We start from the raw sequence: 25,380 nt of genomic DNA on the forward strand, positions 1-25,380 counted from the left end.
CTGATGGTCCTGGGCCCTTTGACAGTTTGCTGTAATTTGCGAGATGGGTAGAAGCAAGTGTTGACAAAGCCTCATCTCTGGCAGCTTTAGTTGAGAGAATCAAGCCTCCCCACTTTGCAGTTACACAGTTAAAGATCTCTTTCACTGCAGCAGTACTGGAGGAACTTGGGCAAGCCTCTTCATCCTGGGGTATTTTGGAATGTCCAATGTCTGCTGTCTTCTGAGTCCAAGGATGTTTACTGCGTCCATGCCCACATTCAGCACAGTGTCCTTCATCCCCATGTCAAGGATAAAAATCTTCACAGTCGCAAAGTTGACCTTCAGGATCAGCTGCTCTGCAGAAGTTTTCATGGTCCATGTGATACTGTTGCTTGTGGGACAGGTCAAGCAAGTCGCATCAGGGAAGCTTGAGGTATAGGAATGACTTCAAGACACAGAATTAATTTACAATGCAAAATTATTTAACTAGTACATGTTCCAATTACTCCCTATTGGCTAAAAACGTAGTCAAAACTAGTAAGGCTTGACACCATAATGTCGCTCTATGAAACCAAATTGGTTCCACAAGGGAGACTTGAAGCTCTTTTGAACCTTGTCGACCAGCACATATAGTCTCAAAAATAGGATACTCATCACCTTCCCATTCATCTGGTGTCAGTTGGCAGTGTGCTGGTGTGATTTGCCTTGCAACAACTTTGGCAAGAACAGCAAAAAATTGCCCTTGCATCTCTTCATCAGCACCAAAAGCATTCCTATGTGAAGGAACTCCAACGGCTTCATGATGGACATGCTGCCGTTGCTGATCATTGATTGACTTGATAATGTCAGGCGACTGTTCATCTACATCTTCATCTTCGTCAGCAGGATGTCCTGCTCTAGTCTGGTATGGCCATCGGGATGCAGGGCGACCATGAATGCCATAGTACTCCTCAATTACATCAGGGTGAACACCCTCACAATTGTCATGATACACGCTGAATAGTGTTTGTCCCAGGAACCATAGGTCCTGAATAAATTAAGGTCTTTGGGCAAGTTGAAATACAACTCATGAGCTTACCTTTGGACTCTTGTCATTCGTGTCAGGACCCCATATTGGATGGCAATTCCACTCTGCCTGAAAGTTGGAGCAATCCTGATTGACATCATCAAGGAAAAGTGCATGAAGCAACCAAAGATGATTAGCATTCTGAGGGTCAAGCATATGCCAATTTTCGAGTTGAGTAAAGAAGGCCCTCCATCGCCTGGTGAATTGAGTGCCAACTTCAACCCACAGCCGCTCAATTCGAGAGTTTCATGTAGAGCTTAGGCACAGAGTCAGCAACTCAAACAATTCAAGCAAGAAAAAACTCATGATCCCCACATAAATGACACATGGTGTGGTCCATTTTTCATAATCATGTAAGTGGCAACATCGAGGTTTTCTCCACCATGATCACCTTGCACATGAGAAGGAGTACCATACTCTCTGATCACAAGCTTGAATAAGTCCAAAACAGTAGCTGAATGGTTGTTGTTACTAACATTCAATGCTGTTATCTAATAGAAAAGAGGCTGCATCAATAAACTACTTTTTTACAAGCACATGAAACATATATTTACCGTTCTGCAAAAGCCATTGATAAATCCATGAACTACAATCCCCCATCAAATTAGTTTGTGATGGCCATCCATGTGCCAGAGTGCATTGGGCCATTTGACATAATACTTGCGCTGTCTTTTGACTCGTCAATCTCGCAGCACCTGACCTAACTGGTCTACTCAATGAAGTGAATGTACCACTCGATGATGTTGCATGCGGATGCCATGCCTGCGAAGATGCCCAATAATGTATCTTATTCCAGAGTCTGGGCACCTTTTCTTGAACTTGCTGATTAGAACATTGAGATCAGCATTTGTGAGTTCAGAGTACTTCCTTTGGATACCATGGCATTTCATATAGAGACGCAAAGTATTCCTGTGAGCTCCTAATATGTCCACCAGTTCCCTAAGCTTGATTTGTCAAGAGTTTGACAATGCGCCAGCAAGGAATTTGAGGTCTATAATCTTCTTTGGGCGACTTGCACAGCTTGTTCATGACAAGGTCACAGGTTTGGCAAATACAATATCACCATCCACCCTGTCAATGCAGTAAGTGATTGCTTAATGGAGTGGTGAGAACAAAACACACCGAGTCTCAATATTTTGTCGAAATGACGATAGTTGGACAGACAAGTTCCCCAGTAAAGTAGCTGCATCAGATAGCCAGTCCCACACTTCCAATCCTCGAGGATCAACTTCAAATGCTTCGAGTAATGGTATAGCATCAGCTGTTATGGCTTCTAAATGATATGTGAGCTGAAGAGGGTCTGCATCCTCGTGTTTCAGAATGTGATAAGCATGCCTGTAAATGTCTGATAATGTATCATAGGCAACAAGGAAGTTAGCTGGCCATGGAGTATGGGCCATTGTGCAAAGTGGAAAGTGAGGAAGCATCTGTGGTAGCATACTAGGCATCCGAGTCACGATAACTGTGATTTCAACTTAAAGTTCAAGTAGCAGCAAGACTCTCACACTCACACACACAGACATTGCAATCTGAACACATTTACAGTGAGTCATTTGCATATATACACTACATAGAGAAATTAGTAGTACTACCAATGACCAGAATGTGAATGTTCTCCATCATGAAAAATATCTAGAATGAACTGATGCAGAGGTAAGTCCAGCAAACATAATGGGCGTGAGGTATAGTGCATGGGGGAAGGAGCACGATGGTGAACATAATGGATGTGAGGTATAGTGCATGGGCGAACATAATGGACATGTGGTATAGCACATGGGCAAACATAATGGACATGAGGTATAGTGCATGGGGGAATTCTAACCCAATGTTTGTGCCAATGAGGCCAATGGGGAGAGGATCCAGAGAAACAGTTGGCATAAGATAGACAGAATGAAAGTAATGACAAACCTGTCGAAAATTCCTGCTCAATGACAACAGCCTGGCTAATGATATGCTTCAAAGAACACTGAGACAGAGACCAAAATTTGACATACTTCATGCCGAGATTTGCACAGTATTGGTCATTGGCTCTCTCGATCTTGTTCTCTCACTAGATGGGGATGATTGTCATGGAGGTTGCAAACAACATGACATGACTCACAACACATGGACGAGAACACCAAGACAGAGACCGAAATTTGACATACTTCATGCCGAGATTTGCACAGTATTGGTCATTGGCTCTCTCAATCTTGTTCTCTCACTAGATGGGGACGATCCTTGATGTAAGTGCTGATGAGAAGTGAGCAGGTGTTGATGAGAAGTGAGTAGGTGTCGGAGTGAATATTCTCCTTCAAGTAACAACTCACATGATCATGTGCTACACTGTGTCAAACATTTTTCAAACTTGATTTCCCATCAAACTGTTAACATTGCAGTTCAGAGACTATGTCAGGCCTAGGTGCTTCTACCACACCAACTCAACATCCTGTCTATTATTTTTCTAATGCAAGTCATGTCTTTCAGGTAAGCTTTTTGATTGATATATTAAATCATTCACACAGTTTGGGTGCCCTCAGATCAATAATGTGCTATATAGGCTCTGTGGCTCGGTCTTGTCCTCAAATTCTGAAACATTCAATGGCATGTTTGCTGCTATGGAAAGTGCTGGATTGGAAGAGATTGACGGGAAAAGTGATGAGAGGCCCATCCATCTTGCTGGTACAACATGGGAGATGTTTGAATTATTCCTTGAACATACCTTTGGCAGGTAAGTTGTTGTTCTATGGCTTTTGTTGAGTCAAGCTGCTAAACCAGCTGCAGAGCATGCGCCGGTCAATACACCCTTGAAGAATTGTCAAACTTTCTCCATTTCTGCGATATGTACCAATGCTCGCACATGCGGAAATTTGTGGTTTCATGCATTCAATCTACTCAATATCATTTCCACCCTGCTCAGCTCATTAACCTTGCCATACAGTATAATACGGGTGCAATTTTCCCATTCACCTTCAAGCAACTCGTCAACACTCCCATTACCCAATTGACTGCACAACACTGGCAACTCTTAGGGAACAATGTATTTACAAGCTTGGTCTATGTGCAAGCAGCTCTTGAAGAACATCGTCGTATTGTGGCTGCGGAGGAGCCCAAAATTTTGATCCACACTAGCGACTGCCAAGATCCAGTTGGCTGTAACAAGGACTGGCACGCTATCTGGTGGAATGGCATGGCTCATTTCCTTCTCGATGGACGAAACCCACAACCATATTGTGAAGCTGTCAAACACTTCAAAGATTTGCAGTTCGGGCGTGTTAGTGGAGGGTGCAAGGAACTGATGTTCAAGATCATTGAGCAGGGAGCCGCATTTAACCACGCAGAGCAATTTGTCGAAGAAGCTTGTGACCGTCTCGCTGAAAAATTAATTTCTGATTCATCATTATAAGCATAGTACCGTGCAATGTATTTTACAATTGATGTCCTTTCACTACTACTAGTAGTCGAATTTCAGGAGGTTTGTCCTAATGATTAAGATGCAAGTGATCCACATGGCGAGAGCCCCAGGTCATCAATTTGAACGGGCAACGCGCAGACTTCAAGGCAGCGCGCAGACTTCAAGGCAGCGCGCAGACTTCAAGGCAGCGCGCAGACTTCAAGGCAGCGCGCAGACTTCGCAAAGGGCAGCGCGCAGGTTGCGGTAATAACGGGTCACTTGAAACGCGCACCGCGCAGACTGCGCAACGCGCAATAATAAATGTGCAAGTATAACATCATAAAGGGAGTGGTGATATGGTGTAACACCTGAATATTTATTATTTGCGCGGTGCGTATTTTCGTCAAGAGTTCCCACTGCGCGTTTTCGTAGCTTCCGCGTTCAATGCGACTCGGAACCCTGCCACTTGGACGATTTCAACCAACAAAACCCTCCTCCCACTAAAGTGGGTGTCACGGATTTTAGTTGCCTGCCTTCACCTTACCTGCATATGATGGTCTTGGTGAGCATCATTTCTTTTTGGTTGGCTTAAACTCCCCTCCCTACAAAGTCCGGTATGGCCCGTCCCCGCCCCGAGACTGCGTAGTGGAGCACCGCTTCCCTTTCCTTCATATCCACACATTGAAACCTTTTTTTGTGCTCACGTTCCATCTAGATTATCGACGGGAGTACAGCTTGCTGCGATCCATGCGCTATTTAACTCCCTCCCTCCAACACCCAACCACAACCATGTGCCACATCGCCTGCGTCTATTTTGACGCCCACTGCATCCTTCGACGCATCAGCAAATCGTGTTCTCAACATCGCATCGCCTACATCTTATACAGTCCAGCAAGTTCCTTCTCACACTCGCACTCGCATCATCCGAAGGGCACAATGGAACTTTCCATGGCTGGCGTCTCATGTTCTGGGGCTCAACCATCGATCCCACTGTCTCAACAACCTGCGTTCTCCCACTTTCAGAGTACCAGCTTCCTTCCACAGTCAACGATGACGCAATTAACATCCCCACATCGACAACCAGCAAATTCCACCCTAAGCCCATTTCTGGCCTCCCGGATGACCACGGTACTGCCGAGGGCGAGGCCAGCAAACCTGCGTTCCCATCCCCATCCGTACCGGCGACAGCAATGATGAGTCGATGACGCTTACACCAGATGAAGGCTGGTTCTCAGACATGCTGGAATAAATGCGACTCTGAACGCTCACTGCTCTGTTTTCAGCAACTCTTCTCTACTTGCTGTGTTCCAAATGATGATGTGTTTGTCGGTGCCCGCTGTTAATTTTGTCCCATCGAGAGAGTATGCCACCGAATTCGTCCAGTCGCCTACTTTGAGTGGTCCCAAGATTATGTCCCCTGTCTCCTGATGCACTTGTAAATGTCTCGCTGTCTGGTGCAAATACGGCGGGCTCAACACCACTCTCATGACCCTCGGATGAGACTGACACGCTCTTCCTTGTCGCAACTTTCACACCAGGATACTTCCGTTATCTTCTCCACTCACAATCCAACGCCCATCAGGGGACGTTGCAACTACCCAGAATCCGTAATCGTGACCCAGCAAGGGCTTTCCTGCATGTTTTCCCGTGTCCAAATTCCATACCCGAATACTTGTCTTCAGAGCAATGGACAAGGAGACGGGTGCAAGGGATGAACGTTATATCCCATACCGCGGATCTATGGCCTTTGAGGCGGTCAGACTCTTCGAATAATGGATCTTGAGTGGTGGACATCGCCAATGCATCGCTCAAGGAGGATATGCCTCCGAAAGGGAATACGTCTCTGAAGGGAATTGTTGTCTTCGTGAATCCAGGATGCCATTGAATCGCTTTCATCGTCTCCGTGAATCCGAGATGTCATTCAAGCTCAAAGTCTTTTTTGTCTCCGTCAGCAAAAGGGTTATGGGAGGAGCATAGATTACGTGGGCTGTGGTGGGTCGCAGTCCTGTTGCCGAATCTTCTGCCCTCGTCATGAAATACATATCTTCTTTGCTTCGCAGCTGCAGATATCGCAATGGTTCCATTGAAGTTCTTTGCTCACAGCCTCAGTCTACGCCGGCAATCGAATCCACTCATCCAAGTCATTGCCTCACTTCAGACGCATGGTTTTCATTGAACTTTCTTGGAGTGATGGGCGGAGTGACTTGTGGCCAATCTACCTAGTGCGGATAATGTTTGCTGCTCGCTTCACGACCTTTTGATTTTTCTTAGTATCATTCAAGCTCCCTGCATCTTACAATTGGGTTTATGCATACAGGTTGCATCCTGCTACACTGCCTGCATCCCATTACTTTCGACCTCATGTGTTCTCGTCCTCTCTGGATTTGACAAATTGTCTACCTGAAAACATCTGATGGGTCACACGAGGGAGGGACGTCGTGGTTTTTGGTAGCTTTGACGGTACGCACCTCAAAGCCAAACCAGCTCAATCTTACGAGAACAGCAGGCGTAAGCAGCTGCTCGCCCGCAATTAGCCTCTCCCTGGCGTACCAATGAATACTTTGTCTATTCACTAGGAGGAAGAGCGGAAGGACGGGTAGGCAATGGTGATCGGAGGAGGTGGGGCGGAGAGGAGGCCGCGTGTGGAAGTTGGTGTCGGAGAGGGATAGTTTTTGGGCGTCGACTACTGCTTAGAAGTTCGTTCCTGTACTACCACATATTAGGACGGGTATAGAGCCGCGAAATGAGTCCAATCGCCGTCGCGCCTATCTTTGAAATAAACAGGCTCTCCGTCATGATGCTTAGCAGTGCCTGCTTCAAAATGATTTTGGTTCAAGTTGGCTTGATAACTAACAGGGGGCATAGCAGGGTGGATGGCATATTCAATTGATGCGAGAATACACTGTTACAGATCTAAATCGCATATAGAAGGTAGAAATTCAGGAAAACCGCAACGGAAGCGACTCGTCCTCATCCCTGTAATGCGAGCCATACTCCCAACTGGGAGTGCATTATCAGCCTCCATGGGAACAATAGTGAATAACTACCTACATAGTATGTTGTTCTGCTGCACAGCGGCACTGCGAGAAAATTGGTTATGTGGAGGTGGTGCCAACCCAGGCACTCATCCCCGATATTCTCGCATCCTTGTTTCCATCACCACGGAACAGAAAACGCCGCCCGCGGATGGAAGAAAGAGTGAAATGAGCTCCTGCAGGTAGGTATACGAGTGCTTCGCGGGCCTTTGTGATGAGGACGGTGTGATCAACTCGGTACTAGTACTGAAGTCTGGATTATACTTGGATTGTTTGCGTAAGTTTGCATCATGTGACTGACGCGTCTTGCGAACAATTGGTTTCCGTAAGTTTTGTACCACGTGACCGACGCGTGTTGTTCGTCGTGCGCTGTGGAACTCGTACAATCAATTCTCTGTATTTATCATCCAACTTATTTGCACTCCTTCATCCACCGTAAACTACTCCTTGAGAATTAACCAGTGATAATTTTACAACATGCTTGCTTTGGTCACCACGACAGCCCTCGCGCTGGCTCCTCCTGTCACGCTAAAGAATCCTCCATCCTTGCTTCCAATAAGCCAGCCTCTTCCATCCCAATATTTTGCATCAGCATGGTCCCCCGATAACGCATCTCTCTATCTTGCCTCTCCATTTAACATCGATCGCTTCATAATCTCGGAAAGCCGATTAGATGAGGCCATATATGCGCAGTCCAAGGAGGAAGGAGAGATAAATGCTATGGCAGTAACTCCATCAGGAAATGTAGTATTGGGCATCGGGAGAAAGGTGATCGTGTTGGAATACGCAACTGGATCAACAAAAGTGCTCAAAACGTTCGAATCCCATGGAACGATGATTACCGCGCTGGCTGTGTCAAACGACAGTACACTCATCGCTTCCGCCTCTTCAAAGGGCGTTCATATTCACGATTTACTTGCTCCTGCCAAACATACATCTCTTCCCCTCCCCACAAGTGCTCCAAGGTGTGTGAGCACCATGACATTCCATCCTCATGTTCGAACCCGCCTGCTTCTTGGTCTTGGCCGTGATATACTGGTTTATGATGTGGAAAAGCCTTTTGCGCCTGTAAAACCTATTGGCATGGGTCGAGTTGTAGTGGGCATCGCCTGCAGCCCGTTTAGCAAGACGCTTATTGCCGTTGCAAGTACAGATAGCGTCGGCCTTGTTGATTTGGATAAGGATAAGGGGTACGTATACACATTCCATTTCATTGTGCACTAACACCCTTGGCATAGGTTATTCAAGACAGTCTTGTCCTCGCAGCTCATTACCTCGATCACATTTTCACCTGAGGGTGCAACTATCTACCTCGGTGTGCGGGATGGACTGAGGATTCTCAATCTCAGAGAACTGGACAAGGAAATGAAGAGAGTTTCTGTAGGCGAGGCTGGACAAGGAGTAGTATGTCTTGCTGTTCAGGTATGTGTCTCTGGCACGCTGCATTTGCTAGCATTCCCAATCTGACGAGAAAAGCAGAAAAAACTAAAAGCCTCTGCGTCTGCTGTTAAACCAAGTATTTCCAATCCACTAGCAAACTCCCCTCCTGCACGTGCTCGTGCCAAAGTAGCCTCAAACGTTCGTTCCCCCCTCCGACCTGTGACAGCTGCTGTACCGGGAAAGAATGGGATATCGTCAATCAAGACATCCATCGCTGGGGCACCTACGAAGCGGAATGCACTAGAGACCAGTACGCCGACTAGGCGCGTCTCAAACAGAGGAACTTTCTCGCCATCGAGGAATCCTATATCACCGCGTAGTGGCAAAAGTACCAATAGTTCTGGTGGGTAATTTTTTATGCAGTATATTTATGAAGGTCGCTAACATGCGTCTCAAAACTAGCAACTGGCATGCTGCGCACCAGGGTGTCTACATCGCAAGAAAACATCTTTGATGATGCAAGTGGCACCTCAATGCGATCGAGTGCACGCGCCGCATCGTCCCAAAAATCAGGGGTATCGGGTATTCATGCTCACCCTGGCGAGTCGATCTCCGCTAGACTGGCCTCGTTGCGCACAGATAAACCAAGAGAGACCAGGGTTGCTTCCGGATCGTCTGCTCGTTCTGATATTACGAGGATGTCGTCAAATTCAAGTGTTGGCACGAAAACCAAAGGGTCTTCGTTAAAGCGCGCCCCGTCGACAATATCCATCTCTTCATCAAGGACGAGGGACAGCGCTCGCTCAAAGACGCCTACCAACGAAGACGAGGATGCACGCACGGATTTATCGTCTCCAGATTTGCCGATAGACCCCGTAACCCCTGTCTCCAACATGAAGAGACAGGCAGCAGGAATAGTTGTTGAAGCCCAGAAACCAAGGGTAAGAACAAGTGCAGGGAGGACGAGGACAGAGACGGGGAGCACAGTCCTTGGTGTCATTGGTACCGCAAAGTCGAGGGAAATCAAGAATGAAGGGAAAGAAAAAGAGGTCAATCATATGGATGCGGAAGATGCTGGCAAGTATGAGGAGCTAGACGCTGTGGAAGAAGACGAAGAAGACGGGCAAGTGACCCATGAGTGCGAGCTCTCGATGCAAGTTTCCCCTCGCCGCCCCGCAGCACAGACTTGTGTTCCATCACCACTCCGGCAAACCTCCGGCACCTTGTCTATGCAATCTGGCGCAAGCGGTGCGTACGAGCTTTTCCGGGGTCTCATTGCGGATATGCAGGCCAAGAACCACGCAGACATGAAAGCGTTACACGTGGACATGCTGCGAATGGGGCGCGGGCTTCGGCAGGAGATGGATGAGTGGGGTGGGGAGGTGAAAAAGTTGAGGGAGGAGAACGAGAGGTTGCGGGAAGAAAACGATAGGCTGCGAAGAGGGTACTGAGCGTCCCTCAGGTTATTTTAGGAGATGGATCGGTGTATTAGTGTGTATGATACCCTCTTGCACTAACCCTAGCACTGTAGCCAGTAGAATGTTGTACGATTCTTTTCAGCCCCCCGCTTCTTTCCAGTCGATTGAACAATTTGATGTGTTCCGATCGGGTTCTGTACGTCTAGAGGAATCAATTGGCTATGTATGGTGCGCCATACTATCCAGCGTGATGGAGAAATTGACGTTGTATTTACACACTGAGAGACTGCCCAAACAAGATCGGGAACTCGATACTACACCGAGCTGTTAATCCGCTATCCCTCGAGACGCGGCTCCAACAGCTAAAACCTCACAACGGAGCTTCACTGAGTGCGTCATCCGTCAACTCGAACCGTTGCCGCACTGTTTCATTTAGATGGGGGGGAATTTCCAGAGCTGCGTGGGGACCTTTTTCATCAACAGGCTTGAGCTGGACCTACAGATACGCAGCGTGAGTACTTATCTTCTGGAGCGTGATGAGTGCATACCAGAGTCCAATCTGTGTGGTGGAAAAGGGCACAGGCAAACTCTCCATCAAGGGTTTGCATGTGCATCCTGCATGCACACGAGGTGACTCGTACAAGTACGGGATGCAGCCTTCAGTACAATTACTTACGAGTATCGTCCAATGGTGTCGGCAGCCCTGCATTTGCTGCGAAATGATTGTTTGCCGGAGCAAACATTGCCATTGAGCTATGACCTTGAATTGTATGAGCGAGGCAGCAAAATGACGGACTGCATGTGAGAGCGCGACAATGACAGATAAGGAAGAGAAAGAAACGGAGATATGAAGGATTTCGCCCACCACAAAACGCAAATCCTGGAAAGGGTCCTGGGATACCCGGAGGGCTATTGCTATCAAAATAGCACTTCGGCACAAACCTCTACTGCTTGCTGTGCTCGTTTCCTTCTTTGGCTGCGCATATCTGCTGGTTTTGGTGTTGATCGATTTGACGATCTTGCCCTTGAACTCTCGGGACCCACATTTATTTGCAATGTCCACCGTGGTGATTGTTACCCTGCGCCCTCCGAATCAAGGAATCATCATCAACGAATATTCGACTCTGGTAGCTCTTTAACTTCGCGTTGCGGCGACTGACGATAGGGAGGACTAGGTTGTGACCTCCAACCTGTAAGTCAAACACCTGATTCGAGACGCAATGAACGTTGCAGATATTGCAATTACTAGTAACTGTAAGCGGGACAGACATAATAAGATGAGTTTCAATCCTGCCACTTAGGGTAAATTTGATTGAGGGTTGGTTCTGGCGAAGACGACCGCTAAACAAGACGATCTTATATGCTTTGAAGCAGGGGATTGGCTTGAAAGGTGTGTTTGGGCAAACATCGCAGTTCTGGGAAGAAAGTCTTTGGCAGTGAGTCATCCTTGCGAGACACCGGGCAAAAGAACTGATTTCGTTTGGTACACGAGCTAAGAGAGATCTGTGGTCGGGGGTCTAGATTCTAGAACGACAGAAATGAAAAGTAGAGTGCCGAGGTTTGACCAGGTGTCTCAGGTTTGCAAGGGGTGCCAGGGGTTTTGCCTGGGCCTCGAAGTACTATATGTACCGCTAGCACATGTTCAACGTTCAGTCTTCACCCCATTCCATCTGTGTTTGCTTTCTGCTTGGTTCGAGTCCGTCGGCCCTTCGTCAGTGGTCACCCTTCCGCCGGTTAAGAGGTTAGTTACATATATCTGCGATTTTGGAAGGGTTAGTAGGGTTAGTGTACTAGGGGTTAATTGGGTTAATTGGGAGTCACCCAACTTTTGATTATTATCATCGATCTCTCCAATTCTCTGCGAGTCTCTCGCTGTCTCTCGGGACCTGGTTCCTGTAACCCCCTCCGTATCTGGGGCTTACTTGACTCTGAAAATTTACTTGTGCAGCTTGCGCTACTTGTGTTGAGCTTCGTTCCAAACTCTACATAGGTCGAGCGCCTGTTTCCCTTCAAGTCAATGGGCAACACAAAATCAAAAAGTGTTCGGTCAGAGGCATCCTCAAAGATCGTGCAGAGCAGCAGAAAATGGCACTTCACTTCACAGCCCCTCCCTTCATGTCCCTCCAACGGAATAGCTGGACCATCGCGATTGGCTCCGCTCAGCTCGTCCTCGTCATCCGACAAAATAATGAACAATGATTGCGGTCACGATGCAGAAGCATGGTCATCACTCTATGATGCAGTCAAGGAAGACTTAGGGCATGAGTGGGGGTTTGACAGCCTGAATTTAGCGGCGGCCCTCGAGTTGCAGCAATGTTTCGACATTGAAGATTTGCAACTTCGAGATCAGATGCAAACTCTGGCTGCCTCACTCCCACACAATTTTTCGTGCGTAATATGCATGGAAGAACAACCTGTGGACAACAGTCTGGATCTTGAATGTAACCACTCGATATGCAGAACCTGTATCCGAGGACATATTTTCTCAAAGATCGAAGAACATTGTTTTCCAGTCCTGTGTCCCGTTTGCATGACAGAAAAGAATGACCGTCAACCTGCAGGTTTGTACATCATCTGTAACACCTGTTATTAACTCACCCTCCTTAGAGATCTCGGGACTCCTCGTGCAGCAAATTGGTGTCGATGAGCGGCAATATGCGATTTGGGAAGAAATGGAACTAAGCCAGTTTTCAGTTCTCCTTCACTGCCGCAAGTGAGTGTCTCGCCTGTGTTACCTTCCAGTGCGTCAACCATGTCGTTTTAGGTGTCAGCGTTCGGTGCCGGTAGATAGACAGGAGCATGACGAATCTCGCATGCTAGTTTGTCCTTTACCCGATTGTGACCATGCTTGGTGCAAAGCATGCCAGCAACCTCTCACAACCGACGGTCCCCCCCATTCTTGTGACGGGGTCTCGGAACTGGACCATTTAATGAAGCAGCGTGGGTGGAGGTATTGCCCGAGTATGTACTCTTCCTATTGGTTATTCGCTATTACTTATGGTCATTGACAGATTGCAAAACACCAGTCCAGAGAGACGGGGGATGCACCCATGTGGCCGTGCGTGATCTACTTCTTGACAAGCACACCGTTCTAACGTATATACTGTCGTAGTGCATCTCCCCGGCCTGCAACACTCACTTTTGTTACACTTGTGGCGAAAATATTGTTCGCAGCGCCCTACCAAGTGACATTCAGACTGCGGTCGCTGCTCACTATCGTGTTTGCAAACTGTTTGATTGTCCCGAGGAGTGAGGCGCTCGGCGGTAGCGGACAGGAGTGTTGTAGGTCCAAGTGAGTCACAAGTCGGGCTGTAACATTTTTGTCATAGAATTCCAGAAACGCAATTTGAGCCTGAAGCCTAGGGAGTGTCCGACATCGTTCTATTTCTGTCTTTGGCGTCTTGGTCTCTATACTGTGACTCATAATCTCGTTGTCTCGTTGTCTATACCTCAGCGGTTCTCTCCATGACGCTGAGATGTTTCATATTTAGTTTGCACGCCGAGCTCTTCCTCGCTGTATTTCGTCTAGACTTGTTCTTTAGGTACTATCTATCAATGTTAGCGGTTTTCCCCACGACGCTGAGACTTGTTCTCTAGTTTCACTTTCTACAGGGAGGCCTGAGGGATAGTCTTGGATTAGAATATTACCCTTATGGCGGAGCTAAGCTCGGCACCGACTTCAGACGACGAGTCTGTCTCACCGTGGAGGCAAAGTTGAGCAGTCACTCGAGCACATATCAGTGAGTGTTACCGAGCTCACTAGTGATTAATGAGGACTAATAAGGCCTCGTATGCGGAGGTGCAACCAAGATGCCGCCTCCTGATGCGCGTGGTGGACCAGTCCTAGCGGCAGACGCCTTCGAGTTGCAAGCGCAGCGCCCACCACAAAGTACTGTGCTTGGTTAGAGTTTCTGACTTCTCACCCCGAACTATATTTTGTTTCAGGGTGTGATGCACCGGGTGACGATCCTTGTTCTCATGTGTGTCCTGTATGTTCCAAAATCAGAAGTGTATCGAAATGAAGACTCACGAGTCACCCTTGAAAAGATCTCTTTCAAGCGTGCATATTAGACCTACCACCCCTCCTCTGTCTTACGTGGTTATCAGCCCAAAACGTGTTTTTATGCTCACCCACGACAATGTTAATATAACTGTAAGTTTGACGTCCTCCAGAGCTGCATGGGGACCTCTTCACCAACGGGCTCGAGCTAGACCTGCAAATACGCAGCGTCAGTACTTGTCTTTTAGCACTTGGTGAGTGCATATTGGCGATCTGTACGGTGAGGAAGGGCACACACGGAATCTCCATCAGGGGTTTTAATCCGTGTGCATGAGTGGCTTGTACAACAATGACATGTAGCCTTCGGCCCAATTACTTGCGAACATTATTGATAGGACAAAGCAACTAATCCGTGACTGAACGACATGCTAGTGTCCGCCCTGGTATATTTGTTGTCAAAATAGTACTTCGGCGCAAACCTCCACTGTTTACTATGCTCGTTTCCTCTTTTGATTGAGCATATCTGCTGGTTTTGGTGTTGATCAATCTGACGATCTTGCCCTTGAACTCTGGGGACGGATCACCCACACTTGCAATGTCCACTGTGATGATTGTTGGCATGCGCTTTCTGAGTCAAGGAATTGGCGTTAGTGTATATTTGGCTTTGGTAACTCTTAAACTTCACGTTGCGGCGCAGGATGATAAGGAGATAGGGGAGGCCGTGCTGTGGTTCCCAAGTTGCAAGTCAAACACCTGATTCGAGTCGTAATGGACGTTGCAGATCTTGAAATGACGGTGAGAGGGACAGATGAGCTACAGATTGTGTGTGCTTTGAAGCGAGGGATTGCACCGAAAGGGTGTGTTTGGGCGCAGATCTACTGTGGCATTTCTGGGGGGGAAGAAGATTTTGGCAGTGAGTCATCCTTGCGAGACACCGGACAAAAGAACTGATTTCGTTTGGTGCGTGGGCTAGGAGGGATCTCGGTCGGGGGTCTAGAATAACAGAAATGAAAAGAAGTGGTCTCCATGGAGTCTGAACGGAGGTCTACCGTGATCCAGAAATTCGAGAATCCAAATGATCAGATAAGCCCCGTGGAAATGCCGCTGCATGGTTTGTGTCAAAGATATAAAAAACAGCCATGGAGGATACCGCGCGACTGTTGACAACCTTGAAACCTTGAAGTTTCCTATTTGTACGAAGTGATATAGCACTGGCAGTAGGGCACGATAAGACGCCTTGACACAAGCATCTGAAATTGAATCGGAGTTTGGGGTAACGAGGAACGGGAGTACTTGGCGCTGAACGTCTGGTGTGTTCCTGGTCGTAGTGGAAGACGTAGAGCGCATCAACATGCTTGAAAAAATGCTGCTTGGAGCCGTCACCATGGTCATGGTACAAGTACTGCGGCCAATAAATATGAAGCTCAAGTAGTCAAACACTGGACTTTCCTAACTTGGGAACCAAGACAAATGAAACCCACGTGATCGTGATACGCCTGCGAGACACGCCCAAGACACGCTCACATCAAGATCAAACCAACACAGACAATGAGCCCAAGTTCACCAAAAGCGGCCTCAGTTAGCACGCTCATATTCTCTGGCGGCGAATTTGGAAGCGACTACTCATACGAAACCCAAATATGTGAAGGCGAGCGCCTGGCAGAGCCTTCCAACTTGAACTACGATCGGGAGACAGGAGATGCATCTGACAAGAAGGTCGTCAATATATATGTCCAACTTTTTGAAGGTGCGTCGTGTATCAAGATTGTGTTATCAAGTATCTTAAGGACACGCAAACTCAGATATGCTCAGGACTTTGGTAGAGACTGAGGGTCATTTATTCGACCTTTCAGAACTCGATTATTTCCAGAGATACGACAGACTTTCGTGTATGTTTATTTTTCATAACTTTATGAGCTAAACTCAGTGATAAAAAGCTAGCGCAAAGTTTCTTATGACGAAGCTTCTCCTGCGAAAACCCAATACATGGCACCGTCTAGACTCACTCAAATATGAAGCTGAAATAGGCAGCAAAGAAGGGCTTATTCAAGCTATCAATGAGATGTGCTTTGTGCCAGGTCAAATGAAAGTGGACGCTATAGACGAAAGGGCCACTAACATGAGCGTAGAAAGGGAAATAATAGACCTCACGGATGATGTCTACCCACCACATTACCTACCTTCACACATTCTTCAACCTCAGGTAATACCTACACTGCACCTGCATCAACCCGCACTACCAGAACCCTCCACTATCAAGACTGAGGAAATTCCAATGTCCCTAGATGCAACGCTCTCTGCTGCAAATGCTCTTGCTGGTCCCTCTTCTATAAAGCTTAAAGACCTTCCTATGGCTGACACCAAGCTTATGAACTATGTTGAAACACTCCCAGAGCCCGCAGGTATCCTAGCAGAAGACGAGTCTCAAATGGACCTTCCTGCCCTCCTTGAGTGCCTCAGAGTCGACGAACTACGGTGCATCGCGAAGCAGATGCGTGTCAAAGCTAGTTCAAAAGTGCGTCCTCATAGTCCTTGTCACATCTAGTCGTCATCTTTTGAATCTCCACAAATACAGCCCGAAATGATACATGCCCTTCTAAGAGGTTCCTGCACGCAGTCAACACTAGTGTCATCATTTGCCTGTGCTACGACGACGTCCAAGATTCGGTCGATATCCAAAATTTCTACAACTTTCACATCATCAGCAGCCATTTTCCGACAAGCTACCCTCCCTTTCGGTCGCGAGACAGCCCAGAAACGACTGCGCGATATTGTTCTCGGCACGCTCGGCAAGTGCGTGCGTGTACATGAGAGCTTTTACCGATTAGTGCGGCGGGCAAACATAATTTATTTCAGGCTGTGCGTCTCCTCTTCTCCCTCTGCGTTTTCTTGTGCCTTTTTCGTTTTTTCCCTACACCACAATTTAACTCATAATGTAGGACTCAATCCTCCCAGAGTCTTCTTCTGCCCGCCCTGCTCTCGCGGTTTAAGAAGCGTTCCTACGCAAGCATAGCCTTCATACGTACAAAGGATATCTGGCCTACACGTGATGCCCTTCTCGCTTACGAACAAGCGCTTGAGCAGGAAGAAATTGTAGATGCCATGTTCGACGGGAACTTTGCAGTGGCGGGAGCCGAGAGGGAATTCAAGACTCCAGCCGCAGATGAACTCCGATTCAAGACACCAGTCACGCCAAATGCTGCACCTGGAGCACCGCAGACACCGATTTCTACGAAGACTGTGCCGATCCCTGTGTCAAGTACCTTTACAACACCTGCTTCAAATGGCAAGGGCAAGCCGCAATCTAGATCTGGTGTGACTGTCAAGATTGAGAGTTCAGACTCTGTGCGTGTGCGTGGGGCGCGACTAGTGAAAGAGATCTTTGAGGAGGTGTACCCGCACTGGCAGGCTCTGGTGAAGATGAAGAGTGAAGGTGGTCTTGAGGGGAAAGAGAGGGGGTATGGATTGGAGAGGTTTGAGAGCGGTATGTATATTCCAATCCACCGCATGTACCCACTTGGTTAACGTTTGTGTAGGGCATGTCCTAACTCGCCTCGTTTGTAAAGGCGCGCATGCACTCGGTATCCTCGGGGAATATGAATATGAACTCAGTGTTCTCGAGTCCCTACTTGCGCAGAATTGGTGGCGTCGCGGACGACGGGGGAGGTGGCACGAGCGCCGGGTGCTGATCCTAGGGAGATACGTAGCCAGAGATGATGACGCGCTTTCGGCGTGTCTCGATGCTCTAGAAGACGATGATACACATATTGGTGGGTTGGGATCCGGAAGCTAGCTGTCGCATCCTGACTGATCACTCGATAGTCTTTCGTCCCAAACTTGACCGCCGCTTGACAGCCCTTGAGAAAAAACTCAAAGTTGATCCTGCAGATCGACATACGAGCGAATGGAACCTCCAACCCCCTGTGCTGGTCTCCCTTGAAGGTGTGCGTGTGCGCCACCGTGCAGCGAGTTTAAAACTCGACCGTTCTGGGAGGAAAATCAACGACACTGCCAAACAGAAAGTTTCTATTACACCAGCAGGAGACATCACTAAATTTTTGTCGCCACAAAAGCCTGGTTTTACAAAAGTGAATGCGACGCCTGTCTCGATCAAAGTCGAAGTGAGCTCTCGTTTTACGGATGAGAAATTAAACATTGACCTGTTCCTAGACCAGGGAATGGAAAGAGGAGAAAGGAAAGTCCATCTGGGTCGGACGAGACAACCTAGAAGTGAATGTCGAGACACTCGCACTACAATGGTACGAGGACCAGGGGTTCAAAGGGTATGTCTATCTCTCGCCTTCCACCTTCACGACCACTCAATTCCGCAGCATACACTCAGAAACTAGAATCATCACTACCCTCTTTGGTATTCTCTTCTGGGATATCATCTTCCTCCCCATCCCCGGTGCCTTCGAGACCCCTTTCCAGACTGCACCATTGGATATGGCGGAAGACTCATTTTATCATGCTCGACGAGATCCCATCGAAATAAGGCTCAAGGAACTCGAGGATGGACAAGGAGAGGAAATTGTGAACCGAGTAGAAGCAGAGCATAAAGCGCGCAAGACATGGTGCGTAGGTGTAGATTGGGAGTTGGTAGAGGAAGGGGAGATCGTAGAGATAGTTCGTGTGAGTGCGAATTCAGTTCTGAGCAGGCCGGCAATTGACGCAGTTGTAGTGTCTTGGCGGGACAGCGCTGTCTATGATATGTCATCTTCTTTGTGAAGACTATGCTGGGCGCTGCTCAGGCGGGCCAGATCTCTTTGTATGGAATGCGGATACAGGGAAATGCAAGTTCGTCGAAGTTAAGGGCCCAGGTGATACTCTTCAGGAAAATCAAAAGGTCGTCGTCAGCGAGCTTCTTTGCGCGTATCCCATCTAACTTTCATAAATGCCACAGCTCTGGATCGACGTCCTTCTCCGAGCCGGAGCAGCAGTAGAGTTGTGTTCAGTTCATGAGAAGGGAAAGGGGGATAAGCACAAGACAGGGAAGAAGGGGAAATCGAAGGAAAGCACGAAGAAGCGACGAGGCAAAGCCAAGAGTACTGACGAATCCGACTCCGAAGAAGAGCAGGTGCAGCGCATGTGCGAATCTGAGGATGACGCTGATGCTCTGCCCGTTGCATCACTCCCCGCGCGCATGAACGACGTTCAAGACGAAGGAACTTCTTCTAGACACTCTACTCGCTCACAATCCTCCGCATACACTCCAACACCGAGTCGTATGCCTGCAGCTGCTATTATCGAACCATCAACTCCCAAGAAGCGCAAGTTCATCGCCGAAATCGTTATTTCCACCCCTAGCCCCAGGAAGAAGATCAAGTTCTCGCAGAACAGCGACAGTCCCGAAGTTTGAAAGACCTATATCTCATGATTGATCTGATCCCTTGTTATCTTGTTTTTTTGCCCTATCTTTATTGTTTTATTTTTATCCCAGTTCAGTGTATTAACAATGCTGATATCTATTCATCAGATATGTGCTGTCGTCGAAGTGTTATAGTAGATAACTCAATATCATAAATAGTGGAAGAGGAATACAGTGAGTAATACACGTGGAGTGGGAATAAGGGGGGCGATGAGTAGCACAATGCGATGAATGATTGATAAAATGTAAAAAAGCAAATCATGGCAGGCATATCATAAAATCTCATCAATCATCCTTCTTGAAAGTAGGCGACTTTTTGCGACGCAAAGAGGAGAACAAACGTAGGCTGCGCTTCCGAGTCGGCGAGCTCGGCCGTAGTGAAGGCAGGTTGCGGCTACTCTGTCTGCGCTCTGACAGATTGGTCTGCATGCGCTTCATTGCAACGCCACCTTCTTCTGTCGCAAAGTCAAATCCGCGGTGCACGGAGCGAATACCAGTGGACATGTCAGTTCGGCTCGCACAACGCGGATCTTGCGTTCTCCGTAAATCCAATGACAGATTATCGACGCTGGAACAAGCGATTGATGTCCGTGACGCGTGTGAGGACGGACGACGTCTTGAAGACGCATACGGTTTGGAGCGCATCGATTCACTTCGAAGTGTTGTCATGTCAAGGTCAGGCTGTGTCTTCCGGATGTAGCGCAGTATCTCTAGGTCCCCAGGCGCGTAACCCAATTGCCATGCGCGATAGAGATATCGTGGAAGGAGAGCAATGGCGATGAGAAGGGGTTGACTCAACCAGAAGTAAGCCGACGTGAACAGGTAGTGATTGTTGCCGTAAACGTTAGTCACTATCCATCCGGGGCTGATTGCATTGTAGACAACCTGTGGAGACGTGAGTCTTATAAACGACAGAAAGAGTGATAGGAACTCACCGTGAACAACCAGAGAATGATAATACCGATGAAGACAGCAAAGAAGACCCAGGCAGTCCAGACATTCGTGTTTAGGCCATTGAACAAGCTAACAGCTACAACGGTGGCAAAAACCATGGTCTACAGAGGATTACCATCAACAACAAAACAATGGTCAGATGAATAAAGCTTACAGTCGAATACTCATACAATGCAATGCTGTATCCGTCACTACGAGTAGTAGTCGTGAAGTATGTATAAGTGATGATAAAGTATAGTGGAACAGACTGCGTGGATGTCAGAGTGCTGATACGACCCGAAGAAAGATGCAACGTACTTGTATGACTCCATCAAGCATGTAGATCAAGAACAATCTCATAGAGAACCAAGTCCGTTCGCGACCATAACGATACAGTTCAGGGAAGGCCATCAGAACATCAGCATCTGTGTAGCTTATCAGAAACCTGCAGCATGTATGTCTGGTGATATGATCTTACCAACTATCCGATCAAACAGACCAATTCCGAGGACAGGGGCAATCGTCCAGAACGAGTTCCAGAATAACAGGTAAGTATACTCAAATACACTTAAGCGAAAAGGTCAGCGGCTACGCAGGATTGAGACGAGTGCATAGCTCACTAAGACGAACTCCATCCACAATAGATCTGGAACCACCACAAAACGCCAATACACACAATATTCTTATAGAAAAAGTTGACAATCCTATGGTCGAAGAGTATCAGCACCAGCATGAAGTAGAGATACGAACGGACTAACATAATTCCGTTACGAGCATAAGACCAGTGACCATGGACAAGAAGTAATTTCTTGAGGAACCGGAACTGTCCTATTATGAGCGACATATCCAAGATCGAGTAGAATTACGCACCTGGGCAATAGCATAGTCCGATGAGTTGACAGCTTGCAGACCCTCCTCACCACTAATGCCGATACCAACGTCCGCAGCCTGGATCATGCTGACATCATTCGCGCCATCACCAATAGCAAGGGTCATCACGCCAAGACCGTCCTTGACCATCTTTACGACAAGCGCTTTCTGCAGTGGAGAAACACGACAACAGATGACGCCCTCGCATTGGGTAGCAAGACGGAGAAGGAGAGCCTTGTCGTCGTCGTCCGCAAGGGCGTAGTCCAGTGCAGCACCATCAATGACAAGTACAAATCCCCCAGGTCGATCACCGTTATCGTCTCCGACGATATCACGGACTCCCGTGCTTAGTCGCCGCATGGGAAAGGCACTAGCTGATTCTGTTGATGGTGATTTGGATGCACTAGTGACGAGGCCATGTTCATCGAGTATGCCGCTGTCCGGGAAGAATTCCTCCACCGCCTGAATCATCTGTTGTTGAACCGGCCGGTCGCCACCGCGGATGACGATGATATTGGACTCCTCGGCAATGAGATTCGTACTGCGCCCGATAGCTGCATCAAACACTAGTGAGACGGGCTTCTGAAAAATAGAATGAATACGCACCGATGGCAGTCTCGAGCTTGTCACCGGTAGCAACCCAGATTTTGATTCCCGCGAGTTTGAGATCAGCAATTGTTTCTGGCACGCCATCCTGGAGGCGATCTTCGATGGCAGTGGCGCCCAGCAGTCGCAACTCGCGCTCCATCTCATCACAAACTGCTTCAATCCTGTCTTCACGATCATCCAGGGCAGTAGAGGCTTCATGATAGCGCTCAGACCAGGCCTCATATTCATCATCTGCACATACCCTTTAGCCAAGTGGGAGCACGAGCTAAATCCAACTTACCCTGAATAACTTTGTATGCCAGAGTCAACGTCCTCAACCCAGCATTCGCAAAGTCCTCCAGATGCCCCTCAGTCGCTCGTTTCAAATCATCGCCACCAGCTTTGAGCCGCTCAAAGATGACATTATCCGCGCCTTTCGTGAGCAAGAACAATCTCTCATCTTGTTCATCCAATTTCTTTATGATGATGCTCATCCGCTTCCGTGCACTAGTGAACTCCAGGATATTAAGCAGCTCATACCGCTCGATCTCCCTCGAAAAAGGCGTCTGCAAAAGCAGAATCTCCCTCTCACGTCCACGAAAGATGAAGCCAACGTCCGCGGCGGCTTGGACGAGGGCAGCTTCGTCGGGTGATTGTGCTTTGTACTCAATGGCGCCTGTCGCAGGGTCGACAGCAGTGAGAACGGTATGACAGAGTGCCAAGACAGAGAAAAAGCCGTTAAGCGAGCGTGCTTGGGCAGCATTTTCCGAATCTGGTTCGGCTTCCACCGCACGTGCAAGATCTTGGGAAAGGCGCTCGTCCCTGAAATGCTTGAGGACGCCATTGGAGAGTTTGACGACGGTGGCATCCGCAGCGGATGGAACGGCAGGATCATCTCCACGGGTGGAGGTCGAGGCATAGGAGGAGTCATTGCTGGCTTCACGAACGATTTCCGTACTTTTCCCTGTGGGTTTCTTGATGTCTTCGTCCTCGGGATCACCTTGATATACCGTCCCTGCAATGGAACATTCTCTAAAAACCATAGAATTCTATGAAGAATATTAAACAATGATGCAAATAGGCCACAGCAGGCACACCTGTGTCAGAGTACCGGTCTTGTCCGAAAATATGTACTCTATCTGCCCGAGGTCATCGGATAAGTTGTAACTCCGGGCGATGGTCGGTTGGTTCTTCTTGGCGTAGAAAATGTCATAATCAAAGTAGATGAAGAGCGCCTGACACGTCTTCACGAACTCTATTGAGATGTACAGGGATATGGGCACAATATTTTGGAACCTGTTATGGCTGATGAGTTTTGGATAAAAGATCGTATCATGAACACAAACGTGATCAGCGCAAAAGCCCAAGTGATCAGTCCGTTGATCCGTGGGTTATCACTAGAAATGTCATCGCCGTATAGCCAAGGGGCACCCTCTGGGTATTGCGTCGCTTCGATCTTGGAATCGGCGATACCACACACGACTGCCATGATCGCCAGAATAGCCAGATTTGCCAAGCTGAAAGTGGAGCATTCAGATACAGAAGAGATCCAAGATAGAAAAGACTTACACCTGGGGGTTGATCTGCCTCTCCACTCGACTCCGCTTACTGGGCGTACCACCAGAATTAAGTACAATCTTGGTATCGACGCCAGTGAAAAGAACAACACCAATGACCCAGTCTGTATTCCGGAGTACCGTGCCGCGAAGAAGAACCGTCTGCACATCCACCGGGGACTTTTCTCCATTGCGAGTGACAGTGGCATTGAACCTGTACATGTTCGTGTCCGGTCGATCGCACTCGACAGAGAATGTGTTGAGTTTGGAAACACAATCGGCAGCAGTGTGGAGGTCAGTAAGGGCAGGACATGCGTTTCTTGACTTGAGATTCGTCTCTCCGTCAAGGTTTTTCGTCTCGACGAACCCCACGTTATCTTCCTCTGACGTGGCGCATATGAGGACATCAGCCGGGATAGGCTCATTATCCATGATCTTGACAAAATCGCCAACCCGAATATCCTCCCACTTGGTCTTGTGCCAATGGGGCCTGTCATTTTCACCAGCATGCCCAAACATATGATGTTCACCCTCCTCCATCGAATCCTTGTGGTCGTACTCGATATCAGGATCCTGTTCGATTGTAGCACCTGCCTCCACGTCTTTCCGTTTTGGACGCTGTCTTGGGATGATACCCCTGACGAAGGTCCGACTTTTTCTACCGTTCATATTCGGGTTAACCCAATCGCCACCTGAGAGGACGCGAGCCTGAGAATGGTTGACGTGACGGTCCGACTGGTGGCGCTTGACGTCTTCGTAGCCATCCTTTATAGCTGTGATACTGAGAACGATGAGGATGGGTATGACTACAAGACCCGGAGAGATGGTAGAAAACTCGGGGAAGAACTGTAGGATGGCTATGAATGCAAAGAAACTGCAGGAAGTGGTCAGTCAGTGGAGTGGGGTAAGGCGGTGCTAACAGTGGAGACATACATGTTCGCTATTCGCCTGAACTGTTCTAGGAGGTTTCTGGGTAGGAATGTTATGATTGTGTACTTGGATGAGATGACCTGGTTCGTGGGGTAGACATGCTCTTTCTTTGGCTTTCCCTTTGGATCAAAGTAGCTCTCTGGGAGATTCTGGTTAAAGAATACGGTCCGAGGAGTGCCCGGGCCAGGATGACGAGCAAATAAAGACTCTACGTTGAAATTGACGACCTTGTTGTACAAGGCGGCAACGCGAGAGCGATGCCTTGCCATATGAGAGCTGGAGGAGGGAGGGAGGGAGGAGTATTAATGGAAAGAAGAGATTTGTTTAAAGAGTCATAACGTATACGTACTATGTATATGCCGAGGCCGCAGCGCCCGATGGCTGATTATTCAGTCATGACTAGTTTGATGACCCACGCCTTTCAGCCTGAGATCCGCTGACTCCCCTCCTGCAGTTCAGTTTCAAACCAATGCCCTTCCTGACATCCGTCAAGTTCTTGACAGTCGGGCCCCCCTCTCGCTTTCTTTTTGTCTTTCAGTTGCCCCATCCGAGCGCTGGCCAAACGCAATTTTCATTTAAAGAATGGCCGATACGCCCATATGGAACTTGCTTGAGACTTTCACTCCATTACTTAATAGTGCAGATACCCCGACGGATCAAGCTAAGTAAAACCAATCGCTTATATTAAGGTATGAGTAGGACGCAAAATGAACGTGGTGGTGACAAGTGAGATCAAAGCTGTAAAAAAATCCATCGGAAAACAAACGAACGCGGAAGCTAGTACGGAACCAACAGGGTATCATGGTTTGGATTTTCCTGTGCATCATTAGCTTATATTTTCATCTCAAACTGTGTCACTTGCATCGCAACCAGGGGAATAGCGC

At 48.0% G+C, this 25,380-nt stretch overlaps 10 protein-coding genes across 10 annotated transcripts; 4 read left to right on the forward strand and 6 right to left on the reverse strand.

Annotated features, from left to right (window-relative positions):
- Positions 1-481: 481 nt before the first annotated feature.
- Positions 482-1,291, reverse strand: BJ212DRAFT_1256320 (uncharacterized protein; the record flags this gene model as incomplete). Its single annotated transcript, XM_041329781.1, has 2 exons — positions 482-1,006; positions 1,058-1,291. Coding segments are annotated over 2 exons (759 nt in total), but the record flags the coding sequence as incomplete, so codon positions are not given.
- Positions 1,292-1,758: 467 nt separating this feature from the next.
- Positions 1,759-1,983, reverse strand: BJ212DRAFT_1257805 (uncharacterized protein; the record flags this gene model as incomplete). Its single annotated transcript, XM_041329892.1, has 1 exon — positions 1,759-1,983. A coding segment is annotated over one exon (225 nt), but the record flags the coding sequence as incomplete, so codon positions are not given.
- An 87-nt stretch (positions 1,984-2,070) lies between these two features.
- Positions 2,071-2,445, reverse strand: BJ212DRAFT_1474706 (uncharacterized protein; the record flags this gene model as incomplete). The annotated part of the gene is made up of 2 exons (XM_041339140.1): positions 2,071-2,116; positions 2,168-2,445. 2 exons carry the CDS (start codon positions 2,443-2,445, stop codon positions 2,071-2,073), a joined length of 324 nt encoding a protein of 107 aa, XP_041200401.1.
- Positions 2,446-3,630: 1,185 nt separating this feature from the next.
- On the forward strand, positions 3,631-4,430 carry BJ212DRAFT_1294790 (uncharacterized protein; the record flags this gene model as incomplete). The annotated part of the gene is made up of 2 exons (XM_041332254.1): positions 3,631-3,755; positions 3,809-4,430. 2 exons carry the CDS (start codon positions 3,631-3,633, stop codon positions 4,428-4,430), a joined length of 747 nt encoding a protein of 248 aa, XP_041200402.1.
- Positions 4,431-7,930: 3,500 nt separating this feature from the next.
- Positions 7,931-10,284, forward strand: BJ212DRAFT_1474708 (WD40-repeat-containing domain protein; the record flags this gene model as incomplete). Its single annotated transcript, XM_041339141.1, has 4 exons — positions 7,931-8,643; positions 8,692-8,875; positions 8,933-9,236; positions 9,296-10,284. 4 exons carry the CDS (start codon positions 7,931-7,933, stop codon positions 10,282-10,284), a joined length of 2,190 nt encoding a protein of 729 aa, XP_041200403.1.
- Positions 10,285-10,621: 337 nt separating this feature from the next.
- On the reverse strand, positions 10,622-10,865 carry BJ212DRAFT_1474709 (uncharacterized protein; the record flags this gene model as incomplete). Its single annotated transcript, XM_041339142.1, has 2 exons — positions 10,622-10,747; positions 10,800-10,865. 2 exons carry the CDS (start codon positions 10,863-10,865, stop codon positions 10,622-10,624), a joined length of 192 nt encoding a protein of 63 aa, XP_041200404.1.
- Positions 10,866-11,156: 291 nt separating this feature from the next.
- On the reverse strand, positions 11,157-11,932 carry BJ212DRAFT_1313054 (uncharacterized protein). The gene is made up of 2 exons (XM_041334071.1): positions 11,749-11,932; positions 11,157-11,687 (listed from the first exon to the last, which is right to left on the reverse strand). The coding sequence occupies exon 2, from the start codon at positions 11,520-11,522 to the stop codon at positions 11,298-11,300; it is 225 nt and encodes a 74-aa protein (XP_041200405.1). The 5' UTR covers positions 11,523-11,687; positions 11,749-11,932; the 3' UTR covers positions 11,157-11,297.
- Positions 11,933-12,439: 507 nt separating this feature from the next.
- Positions 12,440-13,504, forward strand: BJ212DRAFT_1256725 (uncharacterized protein; the record flags this gene model as incomplete). The annotated part of the gene is made up of 5 exons (XM_041329809.1): positions 12,440-12,812; positions 12,859-12,964; positions 13,016-13,212; positions 13,263-13,309; positions 13,364-13,504. 5 exons carry the CDS (start codon positions 12,440-12,442, stop codon positions 13,502-13,504), a joined length of 864 nt encoding a protein of 287 aa, XP_041200406.1.
- Positions 13,505-15,799: 2,295 nt separating this feature from the next.
- BJ212DRAFT_1443532 (uncharacterized protein) lies at positions 15,800-19,610 on the forward strand (the record flags this gene model as incomplete). The annotated part of the gene is given in 12 exon segments (XM_041337843.1): positions 15,800-15,998; positions 16,054-16,140; positions 16,189-16,766; positions 16,960-17,078; positions 17,209-17,735; positions 17,788-18,021; positions 18,041-18,193; positions 18,218-18,372; positions 18,422-18,534; positions 18,583-18,883; positions 18,982-19,071; positions 19,155-19,610. 12 exon segments carry the CDS (start codon positions 15,800-15,802, stop codon positions 19,608-19,610), a joined length of 3,012 nt encoding a protein of 1,003 aa, XP_041200407.1.
- Positions 19,611-19,757: 147 nt separating this feature from the next.
- On the reverse strand, positions 19,758-25,176 carry BJ212DRAFT_59514 (uncharacterized protein). The gene is made up of 15 exons (XM_041343608.1): positions 24,846-25,176; positions 24,500-24,772; positions 23,580-24,440; positions 23,357-23,527; positions 23,108-23,306; positions 22,312-23,059; positions 22,029-22,262; positions 21,423-21,976; positions 21,311-21,375; positions 21,173-21,256; positions 21,031-21,119; positions 20,871-20,977; positions 20,728-20,820; positions 20,555-20,674; positions 19,758-20,504 (listed from the first exon to the last, which is right to left on the reverse strand). Exons 2-15 carry the CDS (start codon positions 24,763-24,765, stop codon positions 19,905-19,907), a joined length of 4,191 nt encoding a protein of 1,396 aa, XP_041200408.1. The 5' UTR covers positions 24,766-24,772; positions 24,846-25,176; the 3' UTR covers positions 19,758-19,904.
- Between the last annotated feature and the right edge of the window lie 204 nt (positions 25,177-25,380).

This window comes from Suillus subaureus, assembly GCF_016647635.1.
Source record: "Suillus subaureus strain MN1 chromosome Unknown BJ212scaffold_1, whole genome shotgun sequence".
NCBI classification, from domain to species: Eukaryota; Fungi; Basidiomycota; class Agaricomycetes; order Boletales; family Suillaceae; genus Suillus; species Suillus subaureus.

What these genes read in the sequence shown, in the direction of transcription:
- BJ212DRAFT_1313054 (XM_041334071.1), bottom strand. Translation starts at nt 11,522, where the DNA reads ATGTCTGTCCCGCTTACAGTTACTAGTAATTGCAATATCTGCAACGTT.
- BJ212DRAFT_59514 (XM_041343608.1), bottom strand. Translation starts at nt 24,765, where the DNA reads ATGGCAAGGCATCGCTCTCGCGTTGCCGCCTTGTACAACAAGGTCGTC. An exon ending in CAAGCTCGAGACTGCCATCG is followed by an intron (nt 21,977 to 22,028) that starts GTGCGTATTCAT and finishes TGTTTGATGCAG; the next exon opens with CTATCGGGCGCAGTACGAAT. An exon ending in TGTGGATGGAGTTCGTCTTA is followed by an intron (nt 21,120 to 21,172) that starts GTGAGCTATGCA and finishes TTTTCGCTTAAG; the next exon opens with TGTATTTGAGTATACTTACC.